At 43.6% G+C, this 20,820-nt stretch overlaps 1 protein-coding gene across 17 annotated transcripts in view; it reads right to left on the bottom strand.

The window, feature by feature from the left end:
* The window catches only part of Afdn (afadin, adherens junction formation factor), a 126,163-nt gene extending 110,533 nt beyond the window's left edge, over positions 1 to 15,630 (bottom strand). For 10 of the 17 annotated variants that reach the window (XM_050135994.1, XM_050135999.1, XM_050136001.1 and 7 more), the window contains exon 1: positions 15,337 to 15,630. In XM_050135994.1, coding sequence (XP_049991951.1) covers positions 15,337 to 15,441 — 105 coding nt within the window. In that variant the 5' untranslated portion in view covers positions 15,442 to 15,630. The remainder of the gene's footprint in view (positions 1 to 15,336) is intronic. The other 7 variants (XM_050136004.1, XM_050136005.1, XM_050136006.1 and 4 more) reach the window with 1 other exon arrangement.
* Between the last annotated feature and the right edge of the window lie 5,190 nt (positions 15,631 to 20,820).

The following is a 20,820-nucleotide window of genomic DNA, read 5'->3' as shown; positions in this document are numbered from 1 at the left end:
AAAGTCTTCTGTGTGTACCACCATGGGCTCTCAAGAAAGGCAACAGCAGGTAGGCTGGAAGCAAGACAGGCAAAGGTCAAATGAGTCAGAAGCACAAAGAAAAATGAGACTTCATCAAAAGTCAGAGTAGAAATAAAGTATTGTAGTAGTTAGGAGATTTAGCAAATAAATAAATAAAATAAAGAAGGGGGCTTTTTAACTAAAAAACAGTAACAAAACACAGCTAGGTAAAGGTGCTGACATATGCCTGTAATGCTCCAACTCCAAAAGCAGAGACAGGAGGAAAAGGAGCTTCAGGGCTGGTTTGACTAAATAAGAGAACAGAGAATCTATCTCAAAAAAATGACATCAAACACTTATCTCTGATGTTAGTTTTCATTTGTTGTTTTGGCACGGGGTCTAAATTCGTCCAGATGGGTCTATAGTTGACTAAGGCCCAACATGAGGTCCCAATATCAAGGGTCCAATTCTGGAACTGTGGGAATTATAGCCTGCATGCCTGCCTACACAACCTCACTTTGACCAGCACTGGGAAGCAAACCCAGAGACCCTGAAAGAAACAAACCTACCTCGACTGCCTCTCAACAGAACAGGATAAATAAAAACAAAGATGAATGAACAGAGACACGAAAGAAGGAAGAGAAAGTAACAGAACAGAAATGATGGATAGCAGCCAAACCCCACAAGAGCAGCCCACCAAAAATGAAAGGCCAGCCTGGTGTGGCAGGGCACACCTGTAATCCCAGTGCTCAGAAGGCTCAGGGAGGAGGGCTACACAGTAAGACCCTGACTCAATGAACAGGCACTAGTGAAAACGCTCTTTAATAAAACACATCTTTTGAAGTGTTTCCTACAGATACAAAACACACTAGAAATCCATCTGTCAAGGCTCTCTAGAGGAAGAGAACCAATCCAGGCAATATGCATTAAAAGGGATTTTACAAGACTGATTTACACAATACAGTCCAGGTCGTACAACAGTGGCTCAATCACACCAGAGCAGCCACACCTCAGTGCCTCAGGAGTACCAAGCAGAAGGCACTAAAGACCTGGTGTATTCCTGGAGAACTGCCAGTTTCCAGTCTACATTAGAAATCCAAAGAAGCTGGGTTATGAACATCAGCAAAAGAATGCAAATGCAGCAGCAGTGACAACAGTACGGCAGAGGAATCTGCCAGCAAAAGTGATGGCAAGAAGGCAAAGGTTTCTCTCTTCCACCTCCTTTTATTGGGGCTGCCACTGGATGATACCATCTGCATGTAGGTGGGATTTTCTACCTCAAATAACCTATCGAGAAACCCCTGACAGTAGTGCCCCCCCAGCAGTTTGTCTTTATTTGATCCAAAATTGACAACCAATATTAACCACCACAGGCAACTTCTCTGAAACATGACTGTTCAGTTGGAGCCTCCAGCTTGTCCCTGAACAATCTGGTAAGCCCCGTTCCTCCATTCCTCCCCCCCCCCAAACCTACCCTCCTCAGAGAATCGCCAACAAAGAATAGCATCAAAAAGCCCAGTTCCACATTCTTGACAACTATCGTAACTTCCTCCCCTGTTGCTGCCAACAGCCCAAGTCCCTGCCTAAAGTATGCAACTTTTGACCATACCTGGGCACAAACCCAGCTTGTGACAGACACATCATCACCCCCTCACCTACAACCTATATAATGTCCCTGCTTTAGTTCAGACATGTGGCTTCTCTGGCCTCAATCTCTGGGACTGGAAAACCCACCCAGGAGTTGCTTTCCTCAAATAAACCTGTTGTTATATTTTTCAATTTGGTTTTATCTGGCTCACTTTGTTGGCAGAGAAACCTATTAACGGGGACAGAAAATCTACTAACAACAAACGCTATGGGACAGACGGTAATAATAAGCAGCACCACCATGATGCTGAAGTGCTCCAGAGAGTATTAAAGAAGATTTGAACACAACTAGGTAGTACTTAAGATCAACTTGACAAAATTTTGCAGTAGGGTGTAGGAAAACTCAGGAGGTATGTCTGCACACTCTAACTTGGACTTCTGGACCACTCCCTCTCAGGATTCTTAAACAGTTCCTCCCTTCCAGCTCATCCAACCGTAGATGTTCTTGAGCTTTCTGCCCTAGGTTTCTTTGTCTCTCTGGCACAACATGTTGGCTATATCTTCCCTGATTCAGTCACCCTGAATCCCTGACTCCCATTACTCTTAACTATCTGAGTATGAAGTTTCTAGGAAACCAACAAGCACCTCAAATTAGATAACTCTGAAAAGAACTTTACTTTCCCACTCCAATTCTAACTTATAACTTACCACATACACATTACTCTAGTTAATGGTATCACGGCATATCTGAGTATTCAAGTAAATGCTGGGATTTCCATAAACTCCTTTCTCTCAAACATTTTCTCCTTACTCTCCTAAGAGTCTGGATTTACTTCTTTATAACCTTCATTTTCTCCTTCCAAGAAAACTGTGATACCTTAACTCATTCAGGATACTGCCTCACACAGTGATGGAGGTGGGTCACTTGTCTATCTGTTGCTTTCATTGGTTAATTAATAAAGAAACTGCTTGGCTTTTGATAGGACAGCAGCTTAGATAGGCAGAGTAGACAGAACAGAATGCTGGGAGAAAGAAGCCGAGTCAGTCACCATGATTCTCCCGCTCCAGACAGACGCAGGTTAAGATCTTTCCTGGTAAGCCAGCTCGTGGTGCTACACAGAATATTAGAAATGGGTTAGATCAATATGTAAGAGCTAGCCAATAAGAGGTTAAAACTAATGGGCCAAGCAGTGTTTAAAAGAATACAGTTTCCGTGTAATTATTTCGGAGCATAAGCTAGCTGGTGGCCAGGACCTGGGTGGCAGGAACACAGCCCACCGCTCCCTACAACAACACAGGCTGGTGAATATGGCCCAGGTCTCCAGCCAGCTCATCACTGGGATGAAGTTTAACTCAATTTACACTCCAGTGTCTTAGCTGGCACCAGTCTCCTCAGTCCCCACTAGACTAGCCACAGTCACGCACACAGATGCACAATCATCATGTACACAGACAGACAATATTTCACCTCTAAATTATACTGTGAAAACGACTGGCCCAAAACAATAGCAGCTCTTGCAGTTGTTTCTTTTTTGGTTTGTGTTTGTTTTTTGAGACAGGGCTTCTCTGTGTAGCTCTGGTGGTCCTGGAACTCACTCTATACCAGGCTTGCCTCAAACTCAGATATCCATCTGCCTCTGCCTCCCGAGTGCGGGGTTAAAGAAATGCAGCATCACTGACTGGTTCTGCTTCTTTCTTATAATAATGTCTCACTCTACGGGAAGTTGAGGGCAAGGCTGAGAGAATGAGCCCTACCTGGAACACACTAATCCTTGGGAGACAGCAATGGAAGCACTGCAAGGGGCTCGACACTTCTGCTCAGGAACAGCATCTTTCACAGGCTAAAGGAAGTCCCATAGTAAAGCCTGAGAGCCAGAGAAACACACTACAGGTAACTGCCTTCGGACTAATCCCCACAACTACCCAGTTTACAAATGCATCCCACATCTCCATACTAAAAAGACACTTTTTGTAGTTAACCATTTTTGTTCCACTATGTCTTCCACACTAAAATTCAAGCCGCACAAGAAAAAGATCCTATGTCAAGTGTTACGTTCTCACTTAGTACACATGTAGGCCATGAGCGACCACTAAATGAGTAAACATGAAAATGGAGATGAACAGGGGCATGTGTGTGAGGGGCAGTATCCAGACCTGTCCTGCTATGTACTGCTTTTCTTCTTAGGGAGTAGAGGGTGCATTCCTCACTCTCTTATTTGAGATCATCAGCTATTTCAGCCCTTCGTTTTTATAAATCAGCATCTAACAAAGTCTGACAAAGAACAGGTTCTCAATCAGTCCTAGTCTGAATGAACAAATGCTAACTGCTCATAGTTTTAGCAGGGCTGAGCCATTACAAACCAAACCAAAGAAAAGGCAACAGAAACACTCATTCTAGGAACTCAGCCTATGATCTAGGTGATGGAGGAAGGTCATTGGTTAAATAAAGAAACTGCCTTGGCCCTGATAGGACAGAAAATTAGGCAGGCGGAGTAAACAGAACAGAATGCTGGGAGGAAGAGGAAATGAGCTCAGACGCCTCCCCTGTCCAGGGCAGACACGATGAAGCTCCGACCCAGGATGGACATAGGCTAGAATCTTCCAGGTAAGCGCACCTTGGGGTGCTACACACATTAATAGAAATGGGTAATCAAGATATAAGAATTAGCCAGTAAGAAGCTAGAGCAAATGGGTCAGGCAGTGTTTAAATGAATACAATTTGTGTGTCGCTTTTCGGGGCATAAACTAGCCAGGCGGCAGGGAGCCGGGCTGTGGGAAGAGGCCCGCAGCTCCCTCAACATCTAGGTACTAACAACCTCTGAAATTTCTGCTGCTCACCACATCAGTTCATGTGTAATAATATGTAAATAATGTAAATGCTATGATGTAAATCATGAGCGTTGTAATGTACAATCTGCAGCACATCTCAAGAACTGAGCTGGTAATACCAACCACCACATTAGTAACAAAACACTAATGATGAAATGTCTGAATACTGAACTAACAAAATATATACAAAATATAATACCTAATGCATCAGAAGTTTATTCCAAAGCTATGCAAACTACAAAACGCAGTGTTGGTCATTTAGGTGACACTTGATTCTATTTAAGTAAAAACTGTATTTTATTCAAGAATATAAATCACAAGAATGGGCCTGGAGGGATGGCTCAGCCGTTAAAGGCTAGGCTCACAACCAAAAATATAAATCACAAGAATGAAGAGGCAGATGCTATGTTAAAATAGAAATAAATTATACATTATCCAAAAATACAATTATAGTATTTAATGAGATTTATTCTCATAATAAAACTAAGTATAGTAACACACAATTCTTAAATTACTTAGAGATAGAAAGCCTCTTACTCATAAAAGCATGTAGAAGGCCCTGTATATCTGCAATTTAAATTTCTACAATTTTAGTGACCTTTGTAAACTACAGCCCAAATAACTGCAGAAATAAACAGTTCTAAGGCTTTGTTTTCTGTGTGCATGCCTGTGTGTAGGTCAGGAGGCCAATGTTTTCCTCAATCCCTCTCCATTTACTTCTGAGATACAGTCTCACACTGAACCTGGAGCTCCCCAATCCAGATAGGCTGACCGGCAATGAGCGTCAGGGATCTATCTGTCTCCACCCTTCCACCACAGCATTAGGGTGACAAAGGCACACATCTGCACCTAGGTTTTACAGGGGTACGAGGCATTCAAACTCACTTCTTCATGCTCTTTTGGAATGGCTCACATCCACTCTGTAGATAGTAAGAATCTGCTAGTCACAATCAAATTACTGCCTATAAACAATTTTTCTAAAATTCAAATGTCACCTGAAGAAAACTGATATATGATATATAATATAGTTTTATGAAATCAAATTAGCTAAGCCTTAGCAGAAAGGAGAATCGGGATCTCTATGAGTCACAGAAGAAGAGACTGTGTGGTTTTCAGTTGAGAGCAAGCAAGCTGGGCCAGGTACTGACGCAGCACAGTCAGAGGGAAGGATCTAATGAGTTGCTGCACAGATCCCGGCAAGAACTGACAGCGCTCACTGCCCCAGGAGTACAGGAAAGCTTCAGCAGAGCTAGAAAGTTTTGCTCACACATTCATCACCTATACAATCCGGCTGCTGTGTTGGGGACACAGAAACTCCATACTCTACCTGTAGTTAGTAAAATGACATGTATCATCTCGGCTGTCAAAGAAAGTAGTCTGCCTAAAAGAAAGATCGTAATATAACTTTGGAAGGCAAAATAAAAATCAATATACTATGGATTGCCATCATCTTGATGGCAGGCACCGGGTGGTGCTGGCACACGCCTTTAATCCCAGCACCTGGGAGGCAGAGGCAGGCGGTGAGTTTGAGGCCAGCCTGGTCTACAAGAGTTAGTTCCAGGACAGGCTCCAAAGCTACGCTACAGAGAAACCCTGCCTTGGAAATAAAAAAAAATTAAAAAAAAATATGGCTTGGCAGGCAAAGGTGCCTGCCATCAACCTGATGATCTGAGTTCAATCTAGGAACCCACAGGGTTAAAGAAAAATTGCCTCCTGAACGAAGTTGTCCTCTAACTTTCACATGTGACATGGCATGTACTCCCTTGTACATGAACGTGCGATCATTCACATGTACATACACACACAATAAATAAATACGTAATTAAAAAATCAATACACTTAGCCAGGTGTGTTGGCACGTGCCTTTAATCCTGACACTTGGGAGGCAGAAGCAGACAGGCCAACGTGATCTATAAAGCAAGTTCCAGAACAAACAGGGCTGTTACAAAGAAAAACCCAGTCATGAAAACACCAAATAAATAAATAACCACTCACACACTCGGGCACATGTGTAAAATGTGTCTATATGTGTACACAGAACATGAGTTAAAGAGACATGCTATTGCATCCTGTCTATAATTCTTCCTGAACATTCAGTTCAAAATTATTAATAAGTTACCTTCCTATAAAACTTTTAACACTGCCTTTGGATTGCAAACATACTAATTAACAGCCAGTGTAGTCAGACTACCTGCTGAATCGCTTGCTACTACATGGCTGACTGGCTGTGTCCCCTTGCACAGTTCTTTATTCACTCATTCACAAGTGGGAATAGCAATGGCCACCCCCAAGGACCCCGTGAGAACTGAAGGAGGCAACACACAGAAAGCACTCACAGCAGCAATGACACAGTGGGCCTCATGAAGTATAGGCTGTCATTACCAGAATAACCCGGGTTTGTTCTAATGACTAAATTCTTAACAGAGATGCAGCCAAGAAATATGATTCATCATCACTAGCTAAAATGGAAATGATTAACCAGATATAACATGTACTCTCCCATTCCTAAACAAAATAAAATCCTGCAAGAAGGTCTGAAATGCAATAAAGAATTTCTTCAGACAGCATACTACTGGATAGTTTGTTATCTTTGTTTCTATTAGTATTTTTCAAATATCTAAAACATGTATTTTACAATAGAAAGAAAACAAACACCTTTAAATACATAGCTTAATACAATGGAGACCCACTAGTAACTTCAGGTCTAACAGATTCAAGAGTACTCTCAAACCATCAGCCATAAGTATTTTCAATGTTTTTCCTGATTTAATACTCATAAAAATTATTCATCCCGGATATTCCCCCCCAAACAATCTCATGAATGTAATTATTTAAAAAAAATTAAGCTGTAATCAGAAAAATTGGCATAAAAATCACATTAACTATATCATGAATTCAACAAGGTCATCTTTGCCAAACTTGACAGTTTTAAACACTGGAAGCCCTAAAGATTACATACAGTAAAATCACTGTCCATGGTACTTATGGCAGGCTCCTCCTCTTAGATAAATGGGAGCTTAATGGACAATGAAAATATGGTATACATAAAAAATAAAATACTTCTCAAGCCAGGCAGTGGTGGTGCACACCTTTAATCCCAGCACCCAGGGGGCAGAGGCAGGAGGATCTCTGTGAGTTCAATGCCAGACTGGTCTATGAAATAAGGTCTAGGACAGGCTCCAAAGCTACAGAGAAACCCTATCTCAAAAAACCTAAATAAAAAACAATAAAATAAAATACTTCTCAGCTTTAGAGAAAAATTAAGTTTATAATTTTATAGAAATTTGGATGGAATTAGAATATTAAATGAGGTCCCATACCTTCAGCAAGAAAAAAGCTGCATATTCCCTTCTCACATGTGGACTCTAGACAAGACTATTTTACATGTATGGGTGTGAGAAGTCCTTCTGTCTATGTGTTGCTTTTGTTGGTTAATGAAAAAAGAAACTGCCTTGGCCTATTGATAAGGCAAAACTTAGGTAAGCAGGGAAGTCTAAACGGAATGCTGGGAGGAAGAAGGCAGAGTCAGAGAAACGCCATGGAGCCACCAGAGTAAGACATGCAGAAACTTTGCTGGTAAGCCACTGCTACGTGGCAATACACAGGTTAATGGAGATGGGTTAAATTAAGATGTAGGAGTCAGCCCATAAGAAGCTAGAGCTAATGGGCCAAGGAGTGATTTAATTAAAACAGTTTCTGTGTGATTATTTGGGTTCTGGGCAGCCAGGACAAACAAGCGACTTCCTCACTACACATGTAAACAAATATACCTGTGGGTACACTATATTATAGCACAAAGGAAAGAGAACAAGAAAGGCTAAATGTGGGGATGAGGAAGGACTGAATGCAGGTAATGGATACAAGTTATGAAAGAGCTTGTTTTTCTAGTCTAACTCTGTTGCAGATTTTTTGGTTTTGGTGGTGGCTAAGTACATAAACTATATACAATACTGAAAATGTAAAATTTAATGTGAGACTTTGCAGCTCTATTCCAGATGCTGATTCTAACTATATATTAAATTCATGAAGTTGTACAGACTTTGGATCTGGTTAATTTGCGTGTGTAATATTTATAATTATTTGTAAGTTTCTTTTTATAATTAACTTCATCAAAACATAAAGAAAAAGAAAACAGGTCTTCTACAAAGCACCACTCTAATGTATAAAATGAACAAGTTCTCCAAGGATTAACAGGAATGCAAAGGGCAGCATTTACCTGCTTTTTTTAAAATGTTGATTTTTTTAATTTAAATTTTTAATTTTTTTACTATTTTATGTGTACATATCTTATTTTACATTTTATGCTTGTGTGTATGTCTGTGCAGTACATGTGTGCAGTGCATCACAGGAGACATAAGAGGGCATCAGATCCATTGGAATTAACAGTTACAGAAGATTGTGAGCTGCCACATAGGTGCTAGGATTCAAACCCAAGTCCTCTGGAAGAGCAGCCAAAACTCTTAACCACTGAGCCATCTCTCCAGCCCCGTTTGATTTCCTTCAAGAGAGCACATGAAACCAAGCAGCAGAGAACCAGGAGCTGCAATTCTGAACAAGCACAAGAACAACTCCTAACCAGCGAGGAAGGCCAAACAGTGAATGGGCATTCGCATCAGTCATCATTCAGCAAGCCAAACTCTTCTACTCTGAAAACCTGACATCTTCTTAAGTGGCACTCTCTGGAACACAGCTTCCCAACCTGGAAACAACGTATGGCACGTTCCTCGACACAAAGCTGGACCCCACTGAAGTGTATCCTCAGTATGACTCCATCTTAGCAAAATACAAAACGGTTTTACACACACACACACACACACACACACACACACACACACTCTGTGAAAGGGGTCTGGAACTGCCTGTCTAGGGTCAGTTAGCAAAGTCTAACAAGTTCAGAGGGCAGTAAGCGAAAGAGTTGCATCCAGTCCGTTCTACACTACTGAAGAGTTGAGAAGCAGTGCTGGTCTATGCCTAGTGTCCTGTTGTCATTAACAACAACCAGTTTAAGTCACACAGTGTTCAGAATAGTGACCCTCCTGCAGTGTAATGGCATGCACAAGGTAAAGCATATTATATATATTCAATCAATTTCTGAGTCTCTAAATAATTTCAATCCTGACACATGCCTGTAAACTTGAATTATGTAGTCTCGTATTCTTCCACTTTTAGGCTCACTTACATTAGGAAACTACTCTCCAACATCATAAGAAGTGTTCTGTCTAGCTGCTTAGTTTCACTTTGTGAAGTATATTCACTCTCTAAATTATATGATATGGGTCATTAACATATGCAAAACTGGGGGTGAATTTTTGTTGTTATTGTTGCTAGAATAAAATTCAAGTCAGAGATGGAGAAAGAAATCTAAGCCAGATAACCTGAGACCAGCAAACACAGTCAGTCGCCCTTGCTATCTCCCAGACTGCTTTAATCCAGCTCTGAACTCATTAAGTGCTTGCAATCAAAACTGTTTTCAGAGCTCATATTTTTCTGGGTTTTATTTTATAATATCTACATGTATGTAATAAGGTATCTTGGGGATAGGGCATGAATTTAAACATTAAATTTATTTGTTTAATTTATGTTACACCTTATAAACAGAGCCTACCTATAATTCTATACAATATTCTCCTTGTGCCTACATTTTTTACTACAATCTGTCACATTAGGTCAGATGTTGATTTTTCCACTTGTGGTAGCATGTTAGCATTCAGACTGTTTTGGATTGCAGAGCATTTTGGACTTTGGATTTCGAATTGAGCAGAGATGTTAAGAAAAATGTGCTCGTGAATAAACAAAGTCCAGCCTTGATAGCACGCACACACCTACCATCAACTCCCAGGGAGAGAGACTGCCCAGGGATCTTCAGGCCTTATTAGAATATCACTGTTAGCAAACACTTAACCTACCTAGAACAGATAAAGAATCATTGGGATGTTTGTAGCTTGTACGTAGTTATGTATGTTACGTGTGTAGGAACACTTCCTACATCTATCTTACAAGTATAAATGCAAACCAAGCACAAACACCAATGCTTGCTTGTCCTAGGCATCTTCTAGGTAAATGAGCTAAGTCTACATATAAGCTCTGCTAGCCAAACTTCTCAACAACCAGTGCTCTCCCTAATGTGGAAATAACTTTCAATTATTAAGGCACTACAGTTTTTAGCATAGATTTCCCTTTTATAATAACAGAAAATAAGTTTATATCTAAATAGTTATATCATTTTCTGACATTACCCCAAAGTTCAAGTCTGGCAAAACTGTTTAAAAACAAGTTACCCTATGCACCAGAATAATAACCAATGTCTAGCAATAATGCTCTACAGATTACAATTACTCAATTCACCCATAATAACATAACAGTAAACATTTTTTTTCAATATGAAGGCCAACGTCTAATGATAGTCTAATGTTATCATTTAATCAGTTAAAATTCCATAAAAATATACAGTTACAAAATATTCTACTGGGCCAACAAATTGCATTCATTTTCTCTGGCATAGAACAATGAATTAAAACTGGTCTAAATGCCATTCTAACCTATGTACCTAAGCAGTCACCACTATACCAGTGCTGTGTGTAGGCTGCCAAGCACCAGTTTAAGAGGACAAGGTAAGTGATGTCCCTGCTCCATGACTGCTGCAGAACAGACTGCTGCAAACTCACCAGTAACAAAGCTCCCAGAAAACAAGGAGCTACAGAAACCTTCCACAACAGTTCAGCGTCATTCTGACATGAAGAAACTTTGTCATTGCAGGCCTATTGCTATTGCACTCTGTAGAATCAGACACCACAAGATGTCAGCTGCTAATTCTCAAACCCCCTTCCCGCATCTGGTATGGAGAACTGCTATGGGGATGCTTGCAGAAGGCCAGTGACACCTAACTGGTTGGTATGTCTGAAGACACCAACCTGACCCAGACAGCCATCTAGCATGCTGCAGGAGTGCAGAATTTAAGAACTGCCACCATGGGAAACATTTCCTTGTGAACATCATTTTTCTCTTCTTCCCCCCATGAAGTCAAACAGTACCTAAGTATATGATTGTAAGTGGGAAAACAGGGAGTATAAATCAGGCACTGGCAGTTCTCCAACTTCCACTTATGTGTGAATTTCCAACAGAAATGGGGGGGTATAGAGCATTTACACAAGTCAGAAAGTTTGGGAAAACTCTGCCCCACCCCCCATTAACACCAAGGCTAATCAGAGCTACTTAGGGAGATTCTGTCTCAAACAGCAACAATAAAAAAATAACAGGAGGGCCAGGTACCGTCACAGGGCTCTTTAATTCCAGGATTTGAAAGGCAGAAGCAGGCAAATCTCTGTAAATTTGAGGTCAGCCTAATCTACATAACAGATTAAGTTCCAGGACAGCTAGGGCTGTTACATAGGAAAAAAAATCAGAAAAGAAAAAAAAAAGAAACTAAAGAAAGAAAAGAAACAACAGGATGCCTATAAATATTTAATCTTAAAAATCACCTGTTTCACTTACAGTTACAAGAAAGATTTTTATCAGTACCAATACTTAAACTACCACTGTTCCCTTAAAAATCTCAAATATAATTAGATAGTATGACAAAGCATCATTACAACCTAAGCATCAGTCTAGAATAAAGATGTAGCTACAAAAAGCTATGCAATTAGCACACTCACTTCCTAGTCCACCTCTGACAGCAATCTCCAAGTTATTTTTTGCACACATCTTTCAGGTAATATCATCACATGACTTCTAAGATTAACCAAGGAATCAGAATGAATCATGTTCACCGACAATAAAGCATATGTGGGTGTCCACACAAATTGTGGGCTATTTTTCCTCCATAGGAAAAAAAAAAAAACCTAAATAAACAAATGACCAAAAGGTATCACATGAAGTTAAAAACTCAATAACTTAGCAAAGCTTATCAGTATAAGCTTTATGCAAAATAAAAAATCTTTATTACGTAAACCATATTCAATAAACTTTTACAAGCATCTACCAAATATTTTGTCAGGAATAAAGGCATACACAAAGAAAACCGTAGTATTTCTTTCCACACATTTCTTACTTTTGTGTAATGAGAGGGAGAAAACCCAGTAAGTTTGATGACAACTCTTGGTGAGGCCCTCCTCTGAAGAGCTGCAGGGGTACTCTGCCATCATAAATCATCAGATATCCCAAAAGCAATGAAGCCCTAACTTGAAAAGAGTCCGAAAATGCTTCGAGAACATGTTTATTAGCTTCTACGGTGGTCAAGTTATTAATTCAGCTTAACATCAGTCTCCCAGCCATAAAACGTTAACACTCTGCGTAGATCGTGAACTCTTTATTTTCATGAAGTACCTAGGACCAAGTAAGGGAACGACTGAAAAGTCGTCAACAGCAACTTGCTGGTTCCTTCAAAGTGCCCCTTTATGCTAAAAGGTGAGCGGGAAGGAAAAGGCAAACTTATCCAGGATGGTGCCAAAACATATTCTAATTTTCTTTAAAAGTAGATATAATTCAAGTTTATCATCTTGCTTATATAGAAAGCAAAGAATTATCAGCAGTGATCAAAGCTGCCAGGAACCAAGTCACAGATGACTGATGGAGTTTAAATGTGGTAACAGATACTGAACACTATACCAAACATAAGCAAACAGAAGAAAAAATTCACCATACTCTTACAAACATAAGACTGACCAACTAAACAAATATAAGGCCTAACTCTTCCACAAATCAACTTCTGCAGTGAGGCTGAAAAATGTTTACTGAATATCTACTAAGAGTTGGTATAATATCTATCCTCTTGTAGAAGATTGCTTGATTTGTAACAGCCAGATGGAATAAAAAGCAAGCATTAGATGGCAAAATTATTCTGAAGCTTTGACAAACCAGGCTGAATGCACTGGCCTAAGACTGCCTTAGAGGACTGAATTTACTTTCATGATGTAATGTGTTAAGCATAAAGCTCTGCTTCAAATTGAAGAACAGAATGATTTTAATAGTATCCAAAGACTCGCCAAAAAAAAATAAATAAATAAATAAAACAAATGTGAGCTAGCCATTACATAACAATAAAGCTAAGAAAAATTAAATCAGACATTTTTGGAAAAAAAACTTCATTATGAAAAGCTTTCAATTACAAGTCATTTCTAAAAATGGAAATGTTCAGATGTGAGGAATGTAATATGAAAAAGATAATCTTGTTTTTTAAAGCCCTTTAATTTTTTTAACTATCTACATAACTCTTCATCTGCAGAATAACCTGGGGAGGGGAGAGGCCTCCCAAAAAGCGTGCCAACTTTAATAACTGCTCATATCTTCAAAACGAAATAAGTTTCAACTTAATGCTTATACAGTAGATCAAGTTAAATCGAATAATTTATCTGAAATTCTTTAAAGTTAACGCCTCAATTTAAGACTAAAACTTGAGCTGACTGTTACTTCTCGACTGAAAAGACGCCTTTTAACCATACTTAAGAACTCTCAAAAAAAGAAAGAAAATCCACATGCCTAGCAATATTCTACCTCCAAATTTTATCCTGCCATTAAAAAAGATCAAGCTAATTTATTTTGAAAGACAAGATAATGTTGAAACTAAATTACTAGATGGTTCCTTTCTAAAGAGCCTCTATGAATGAACACTAACTACACAGTAAATTTGCTTACTAAAACGTAACTCGTAAAATCATTATAGAAGATGAATTATGAATCAGGAGTAACTTAACATCGGTGTTCAAATTGGCAACCTGAACCTAATAATTTACCTTAGCTTGTCAATTAGGGCTCGAGAGGAAGGGATCTAACTAGGTCAAATGTGCTCACAAGAAGGTGAGACAAGCCTTCCTCCACAGGCAACACTAAGTCAAAAGGTGAAAGCCAAGATTCAATCTGGAGAGATGGTTCCAATCTACCAAACACGTTTTCGCAGCTAAGCGCTGCTGTAGTCAAACAAGCACCTTCTTTTTATAACAAATCACAACTAGAGCTATTTCCTGATCAGCACAAATCCTAGATAAAGTGTGGGCTGGTGTAGTGGAAGTCCGCCTCAATCATCCCCGCTGTCACAGAGGCTTCCCGCCAGCCAGCCAGCGCCGTCCGCACCATCCCTCGGGTACGAGGCGGCGAGAAACCTGCCTCCACCCGACCCCACCCCCAGAATCGCCCCGAACTCCTCCCGCGGCTCGGAGACGACCAGACGCCGCCGTACCGTGCCGGAGCCGGGGTGCCCCGCCGCCCTGCCCCGCCGGGCCCGGGTGCACGCGCGCAGTGGGCGCCCGGGGCTCAGACCGCCGCGAGCACCGGCCGGTCACGTGCCGGGCGCGGAGGGGGGCAGAGATCCGCGTCCCGACACTAGGAAGACGCCATCAAAGACGCTGGCCGCGGCGACGAGGGACACGTCCGCCCCGGGGCGCGGGGGACCCCGCAGGGGAGGGAAGCCCTCGGCCCGCAGCGGGCCGCGTGGGGGAGGTGGGGCCCGGGAGGTACAGGTGGGTTGTGCGGGCACAGGTGGGCGGCCAGGTGGAGTCCAGCGGGCTATGAGGACACGGGGACCCGCCTAGAACGGGGCTCGGTGACACAGGTGGGGTCTGCGGACACACGTGGGTGGCGGAGGGGGGTCCCAGGGACACGCGTGCAGCTCCAGGTGCGTCCCCGGGCGCAGGTGGCCAGCCCGCCCGCTCCGCGGACCACCGAGCCGCCTCGGACCCCGCCCGGGCGGCGGGGCGCGGCGAGAGGCGACAAGGACGACCGGCCCCCTAGGGACTCTGCCGGCCAGCACGGTGGGCGTAGGCCGAGGGGGACAGGGCCGCGGGCGAGGGCGGGTCCGCGGTCTGGCGGGCGAGCCGGCGGGGGAGGGGCGGCCGCGGGACCCCGCTGCGCTCTGCCTCCCTCCGCGTCGCCGGCCTGCGCGCACCCCCTCCCTCCCCTCGCCCCGGCGGCGGCGGCCGCGGCGCTTACCTCGGTCGGCTGGCTGATCTCGAACAGGTCCAGCCGGTTGGCGTTCCAATGGTGAATGATGTCGGCCAGCTTCCGCCGCTCCTCGTCGCGGCCACCCGCCGACATGGTCGCGGCCGCTTCTCCTCCTCCTCCTCCTCCTGTTCACGGGCGGCCGGGCCCGAACACCGCAGGCCGCCTCACCCACCACAGCCGCCGCCGCGGCCGCCGCCTCCGCTGCCTCCGCCGCCCGCGCGTCCTCCGCCGGGCTCGGCCCGCGTCCGGCCCGCGCCGCCTCCCTCAGCCCGCCTCAGCCGCGGCCGGTGCGCCGAGCGCCGCCCCCCCCCCCGCCCGCCGCCGTGCGCGCCGGCCGTGCGCGTCCCCGTGCGCGTGCGCGCCGCGCACCTCGGCGCCGCTCCGCTAGGTGCTGCTGCGTGGCCGCGCGCTCGGGGCTGGGGTTGGGGGGTCGGGAGCGCGCCGGGAGTCCGCGCGCTCGGCGCCGCGTGCCGGCGTTCCGAGCCCTGGCGACCGCGGGGTTCCGGACCGGAGCGGCTGGGTCCCGACTGGAGCCACTGGGTTCTACGAGCGCGCCGGGTCCGCCCTGAGCAGGCTGAGGTGTGGCGGGCTGCCGGGCGGCGCGGCGTCCTGACGGCTGGGGCGGGCCGGAGCTGCCGAGCCGGGTGGACAGGTGGGCGTGGGCAAGCGCGGCCGGCGGAACTGGCTGGCCGTCCCGCCGCGGCCCTGACCCCTGGGGGTGCACTGGCTGCCGGGGTCAGATGCTTGCTGACCTTTCTCCAGAGGAAAGATAAATTATTATGGTTGTGGGTGAGCGTCAGTGCAAATGTTTTCCCGGCTCCGGGTGCTGTTTGAATCCCCCGCATTCCTCAGCCCTGGGCAGGGAGCAGCAGCGGCCTTTGTGTCTCCGGGGAGCGCATGCCACCTCGGAGGAGACAGCGGACCAGAGTTAAAGAACAGGGAGGATATTAGCGTGAGTTTTTTTTTTTTAATCTTTTAAAGCGTCCCAGTGAACCTAGAAACGTAAAACTTAACTTCAACAGCAAATGTTGTGGGTTTTACAGACGTCTGTTTCTTTGTCTTTTTCATGCCCTCCTCCCTGCCAAAAATATTTGTTCGCTGGAGAGCATATCTCGAAAGAGCTAATTATCCCCATTCATCCAGGTAAAATTGATTCTGGCATTCTCTGTGACATGCTGGAAGGAAGAGCCCTTACCGAGGCTGAAAGTGATACGCCCTATTTGACGCGGCCTCTTTATGTTCGCTGTCACCGTTTCCAGTGCGAAGATGTGTTTTTTCTCTGCCAGTTGGATTTCTTCCTTTGTGGGAGAGAAGAGCATCTGCCCCCCATGCTTTGTCTGTTCCGCGATGGCCCTAGCGCAGCAGAGCCACATAAGGACGCTTTTCAGCCCAGGAGCCGGGCGTTGAACCCGTGCCATGGGGAATGAATTCTTCAATAGACCCCTCGTCCTCGGCTGGAAGTTCAAGAGGGGCGGTTTGCAGGGAAGCATATGTGAGCGAATATGTCTTCCTGACCTGGTGTTCCGTTCTTTTGTGCCTTTAAGTTCTGCTTCTGTGTGGACTCGTTTTTTATTGCAGTGAGTTCCCTGGTGGCAATGCAGCTCAGGACCCTTGCCAGCCTACACACACACACACACACACACACACACACACACACAATGTAGCGCCTACTGATAGCAGCAGTGTAAACTGATTCTGACAGTTGAGAGCTTTATTCCTGCTGAGCAATGACTGGCTCTTACAGAATTAGTTTGCAAAGCTAGCAATTAGATAACTAATGTCCATGGTACTGTATTGCTAAAGGGAAAATCCAGTTATTAGAAATCAAGTATGGACTCCACAGAGTTGTTTTTTTATGGGAAATGTGTGTGTGCGCGCGCGCGTGCGCACGCGTGCGTGTTTGCACGTAGAGAAGCCACTGCACAATGGAGGGTTTACAGATGGCTCTAAGTCACTGTCAGTTATCACTGGATTCTGGTTTACTTAAAGGCTCCATCTATATCAGCTTGAGCAGTGAATCGGTTCCCAAACTATAGTTCATAATAACTCATTAGTTTATTGATAAAGGCTTAAAAGCAGTCTGAAATATCCAAAATACCTGTGATTCTCAGTCATAAATGCTCCAAGAACTATTTTGTGTTTAGCCAAAAAAAAAAAAAAAAAAAAAAAGCTTTAGGTTGAACCATTCCTCCAGTAATTGTCATTGAGACACAAGGATAAGTGGGGAGTGGTTGCCCAGGCCTCTGCTCCAAGAATAGGGATGTGGGGTAGGAAGATCAGGACTTATATAAGTTCAAGAAAAAGAAAAAGGTACCAAAATAATACTCTGAATCATGTGTTGTGATATCCCATGTAAGAATAAACAGACATGGCCATCATGATAGTCATAATCCCCAACCTGAATATGAGGGACAGGGACTTAGGCTGGAAGATTGCAAATCCTTGGGCAACTTGGGAAAACCATGTCTCAAAATCAGGGCTTACTGAGGCTGTGGTTGAGCCGTAACAGAGGTTCTAACACACATGAGACCCTGGGCTCTGTCATCGTATTGGAAAAAGAAGTCAAGTGGTGTGTAAAAATAAAATCATGATCCTCCTTGGTTGGTAGCACGATGACTGGTCACGCATGACGGCGTGATATAGAAAAGAAGGAATAAAACCTAAGATTCTATGAGTTCTGTTAACCACATCCCTACAGAAACAGAATCGGTGAAGGGTGATTGTGTGTGACACCAGAGAAGGCTGCCCTGGATGAGGCGACTTTATAATCTGCTGATCGGTTTTGAATTTGTTTCCACTTTATATTTAGCTCCTGATCTCCCCTTCTAAATGTGTTAAAATGGTTATATATTAAAGAATAAGAACCAGCAGTTAGATTATTGTTTTGTTTTTCTCTCTTTTTTGACAGTCTCCTGCATCTCAGGCTGGCCTTGTCATTAAGTAGCCAGAGATGACTTGACCTTCTAACCTCCTCCCTTTGTTCTCCAGAATAGTAGACTGTGGGGGGGGGGGGTCACCACTTCCAGCTTATGCAGTGCTGGGGGTTTGAACACTTGGCTTCCTGTATGCCTGGCAAGTCCTCTGCCAACTGAACTACATCCCCAGCCCTTTGAAATTTATTTTTAATATTTTTAGAAACCAAATTCTACAACCAACAATATGCAATAAACCTTTGTCTGCCTCAATGCGCACAAGCCCCAGAAAATAAATAGAACCAGGAACAAGATGAATGCATCTAAGAAAAGCAAACTACTCAAACAGAGCAACTATGTTTAATAACCAGCAGATCACTTGACTCCCAATAATTTCCATACTTTGGCAAGTTAGTGTAATGTTGAAATATTGTGGTTTTATAATTGTGCAAGCCAACTTACAAACCATTCTAGTGAATAAATCAATTCAGAGGATGTTCCTTAAACAAAATATACAGGTAAAGGGTATCATGAGCGAAGGCAGCCAGAGCACATTGGTGTCGATTGTTGTCCACAGAAGCCTCTACACAGGAGAGCAGTTCTGCCTTGTTAGCCATGAAACCCAGAAGCTAACTCCTTTTCAGAACCTACCGCCTAGAAAGGTCAGTGTCGATTAGTTTCTTGAAACAAGAAACGGGGGAAGGGAGGGAAGAAGGAAGGAAGGAATTTAGAGATTAGGTTTCCATAGACACTACTACTTTATTTAATAAAGAAAATACCTTTCAACTCTATTTCATATTTCTATGTGCTTGTTATTTAGTCATATTTTAGATTACCTAGTAAAATTTCCAGAAAGCTGCTTCTACAAAGAATTGTGACAGAAAACATTTGTAGAAGCAGGGAGTGGTGATGCTTGCCTTTCATCCCAGCAGGCAGAACTCTGACTCACAGGTCAACCTGCCAGGCCAGCCAGGGCTCTGTGGTAGGACCCTGTCTCAAGAAAAAGGGAGATGCAGCGGGACTTGATCATAAAAGGTTTAATCTACCACACACTGTCCGTATGACTTCACCTCCTACCTGGTGTGGATAGGCAAAACAAGCTGCTGAAACATATAGCCCAGTAGTGGAGTAGATGCCTAGCAAGCCGTAGGTCCTGTGTTCAATCCCCAGTACTGAAAACATAAAAGTACTGCCAAGATAAGCCATGCGATAAACCTGATTCCTACAGCAAATCTTCACAAGCTCTGTAACAGAACGAGAAAGATACAGTGAATACACAGATTTATCAACTATTTATCTTGTATATTTCATGCTCTTTTCTAGTAAAAATTATGCATATGCATAATATTTCGTGTATGGGGTATATAGTTTTGTTGAAAAACTGATATTCTAAAATGTAAATTCCCCATTAAACCCTTTTTTTTTTTTTTTTTTTTAGATATGACAAGGTCTCAGTATGAAACCTGCTGAGCATAGGCCCTAGGCGGCCTGAAACTCACTATGAAGACAAGCCCCACCTCCAGTTCTCAGAGATCTGCCTGCCTCTGCATCCTGCACATGAAGACTGAAGGTGTGCACCACCATTCCTGGCTTCCCAAGGTGTAGCCCAGTCCGGCCTCTGCCTTCTCAGCGTAGCCTGCTGGAACGGGCCACCATAATAAACAAATTTTATTATAGACGTAAAAAGTACATATCAACCAAAAAGTAGATGCCATTTTACAATGCCCTACCAAAATAACAATTAGAGGAACAAAAAGCAGTGTTGAGAAAACCTTGTTCGTGGAACTCTGCGAGTATGTCTTAGAATGTTCTCTAAAAAAATATGTACTGGTATGTCTGTAGATCAAAAATATGAGATGAAGGGTTTCCGCTTGCTTTTGAAAATGCAATGTCACTTAAGCATTTTTAAAGTGCTATAACTTTTTCAGCTAAGTCCACGAGAAGCGGAAACTTGACTATGGCCTTCTGTTACGATGGTGTTATGGACATGTGCCCTGAAACACTCTGCCACACACATCTGCCCTAAACATGCATCAAGAATGAAGAGGAAATGTGGATGTCAAGTACAGAAGCAGCCGGGACATGGCTGACCACCCCTTTCTGAAAGGGCATACAAGATGGCGAGAAGGGGCTGACGATGGAGTCCTGCTGGACATTGGGATATTGCAAATGGGTGGGGAATGCTGGCTAAGCATGCTGGGGAAGAGAAAGCTACTGCAAGTACATGATGCAGGTGTGACTTGCATCACCAGAAGAGAAGCCACCGATACAGCCTTCTTACCAGTAACTATGCTAGCCCATCTAGTGGGGGAATCAGTTTCACCCATCCATCCAACAGGATGCTCCCTTAGTCACGGCCCTTCCTAGCAAGAGAGAAGCTGAGCAAAGAGACCACTGAGAGTCACATAAGCTAACAAACCAGAAATTCCTAAAGTGCAAGAAGAGGTTAAAGTCAGAAAACCATCACAACCAGCAATCTAGAGAGAAATTCACTCCAGAGGAATAAAACTAATATCCTAAGAAGAGCTTAAAAATAAATGTTTTAGGAGCTTTAAAGAAA

The sequence above is a fragment of the Alexandromys fortis genome, unplaced genomic scaffold, assembly GCF_014885135.2.
Source record: "Alexandromys fortis isolate MF-2015 unplaced genomic scaffold, M_Fortis_MF-2015_v1.1 scaffold_23, whole genome shotgun sequence".
Lineage (NCBI taxonomy): Eukaryota > Metazoa > Chordata > Mammalia > Rodentia > Cricetidae > Alexandromys > Alexandromys fortis.
Note: the sequence above shows the minus strand (reverse complement) of the source record. Positions and strands in the feature narration are given on the sequence as shown.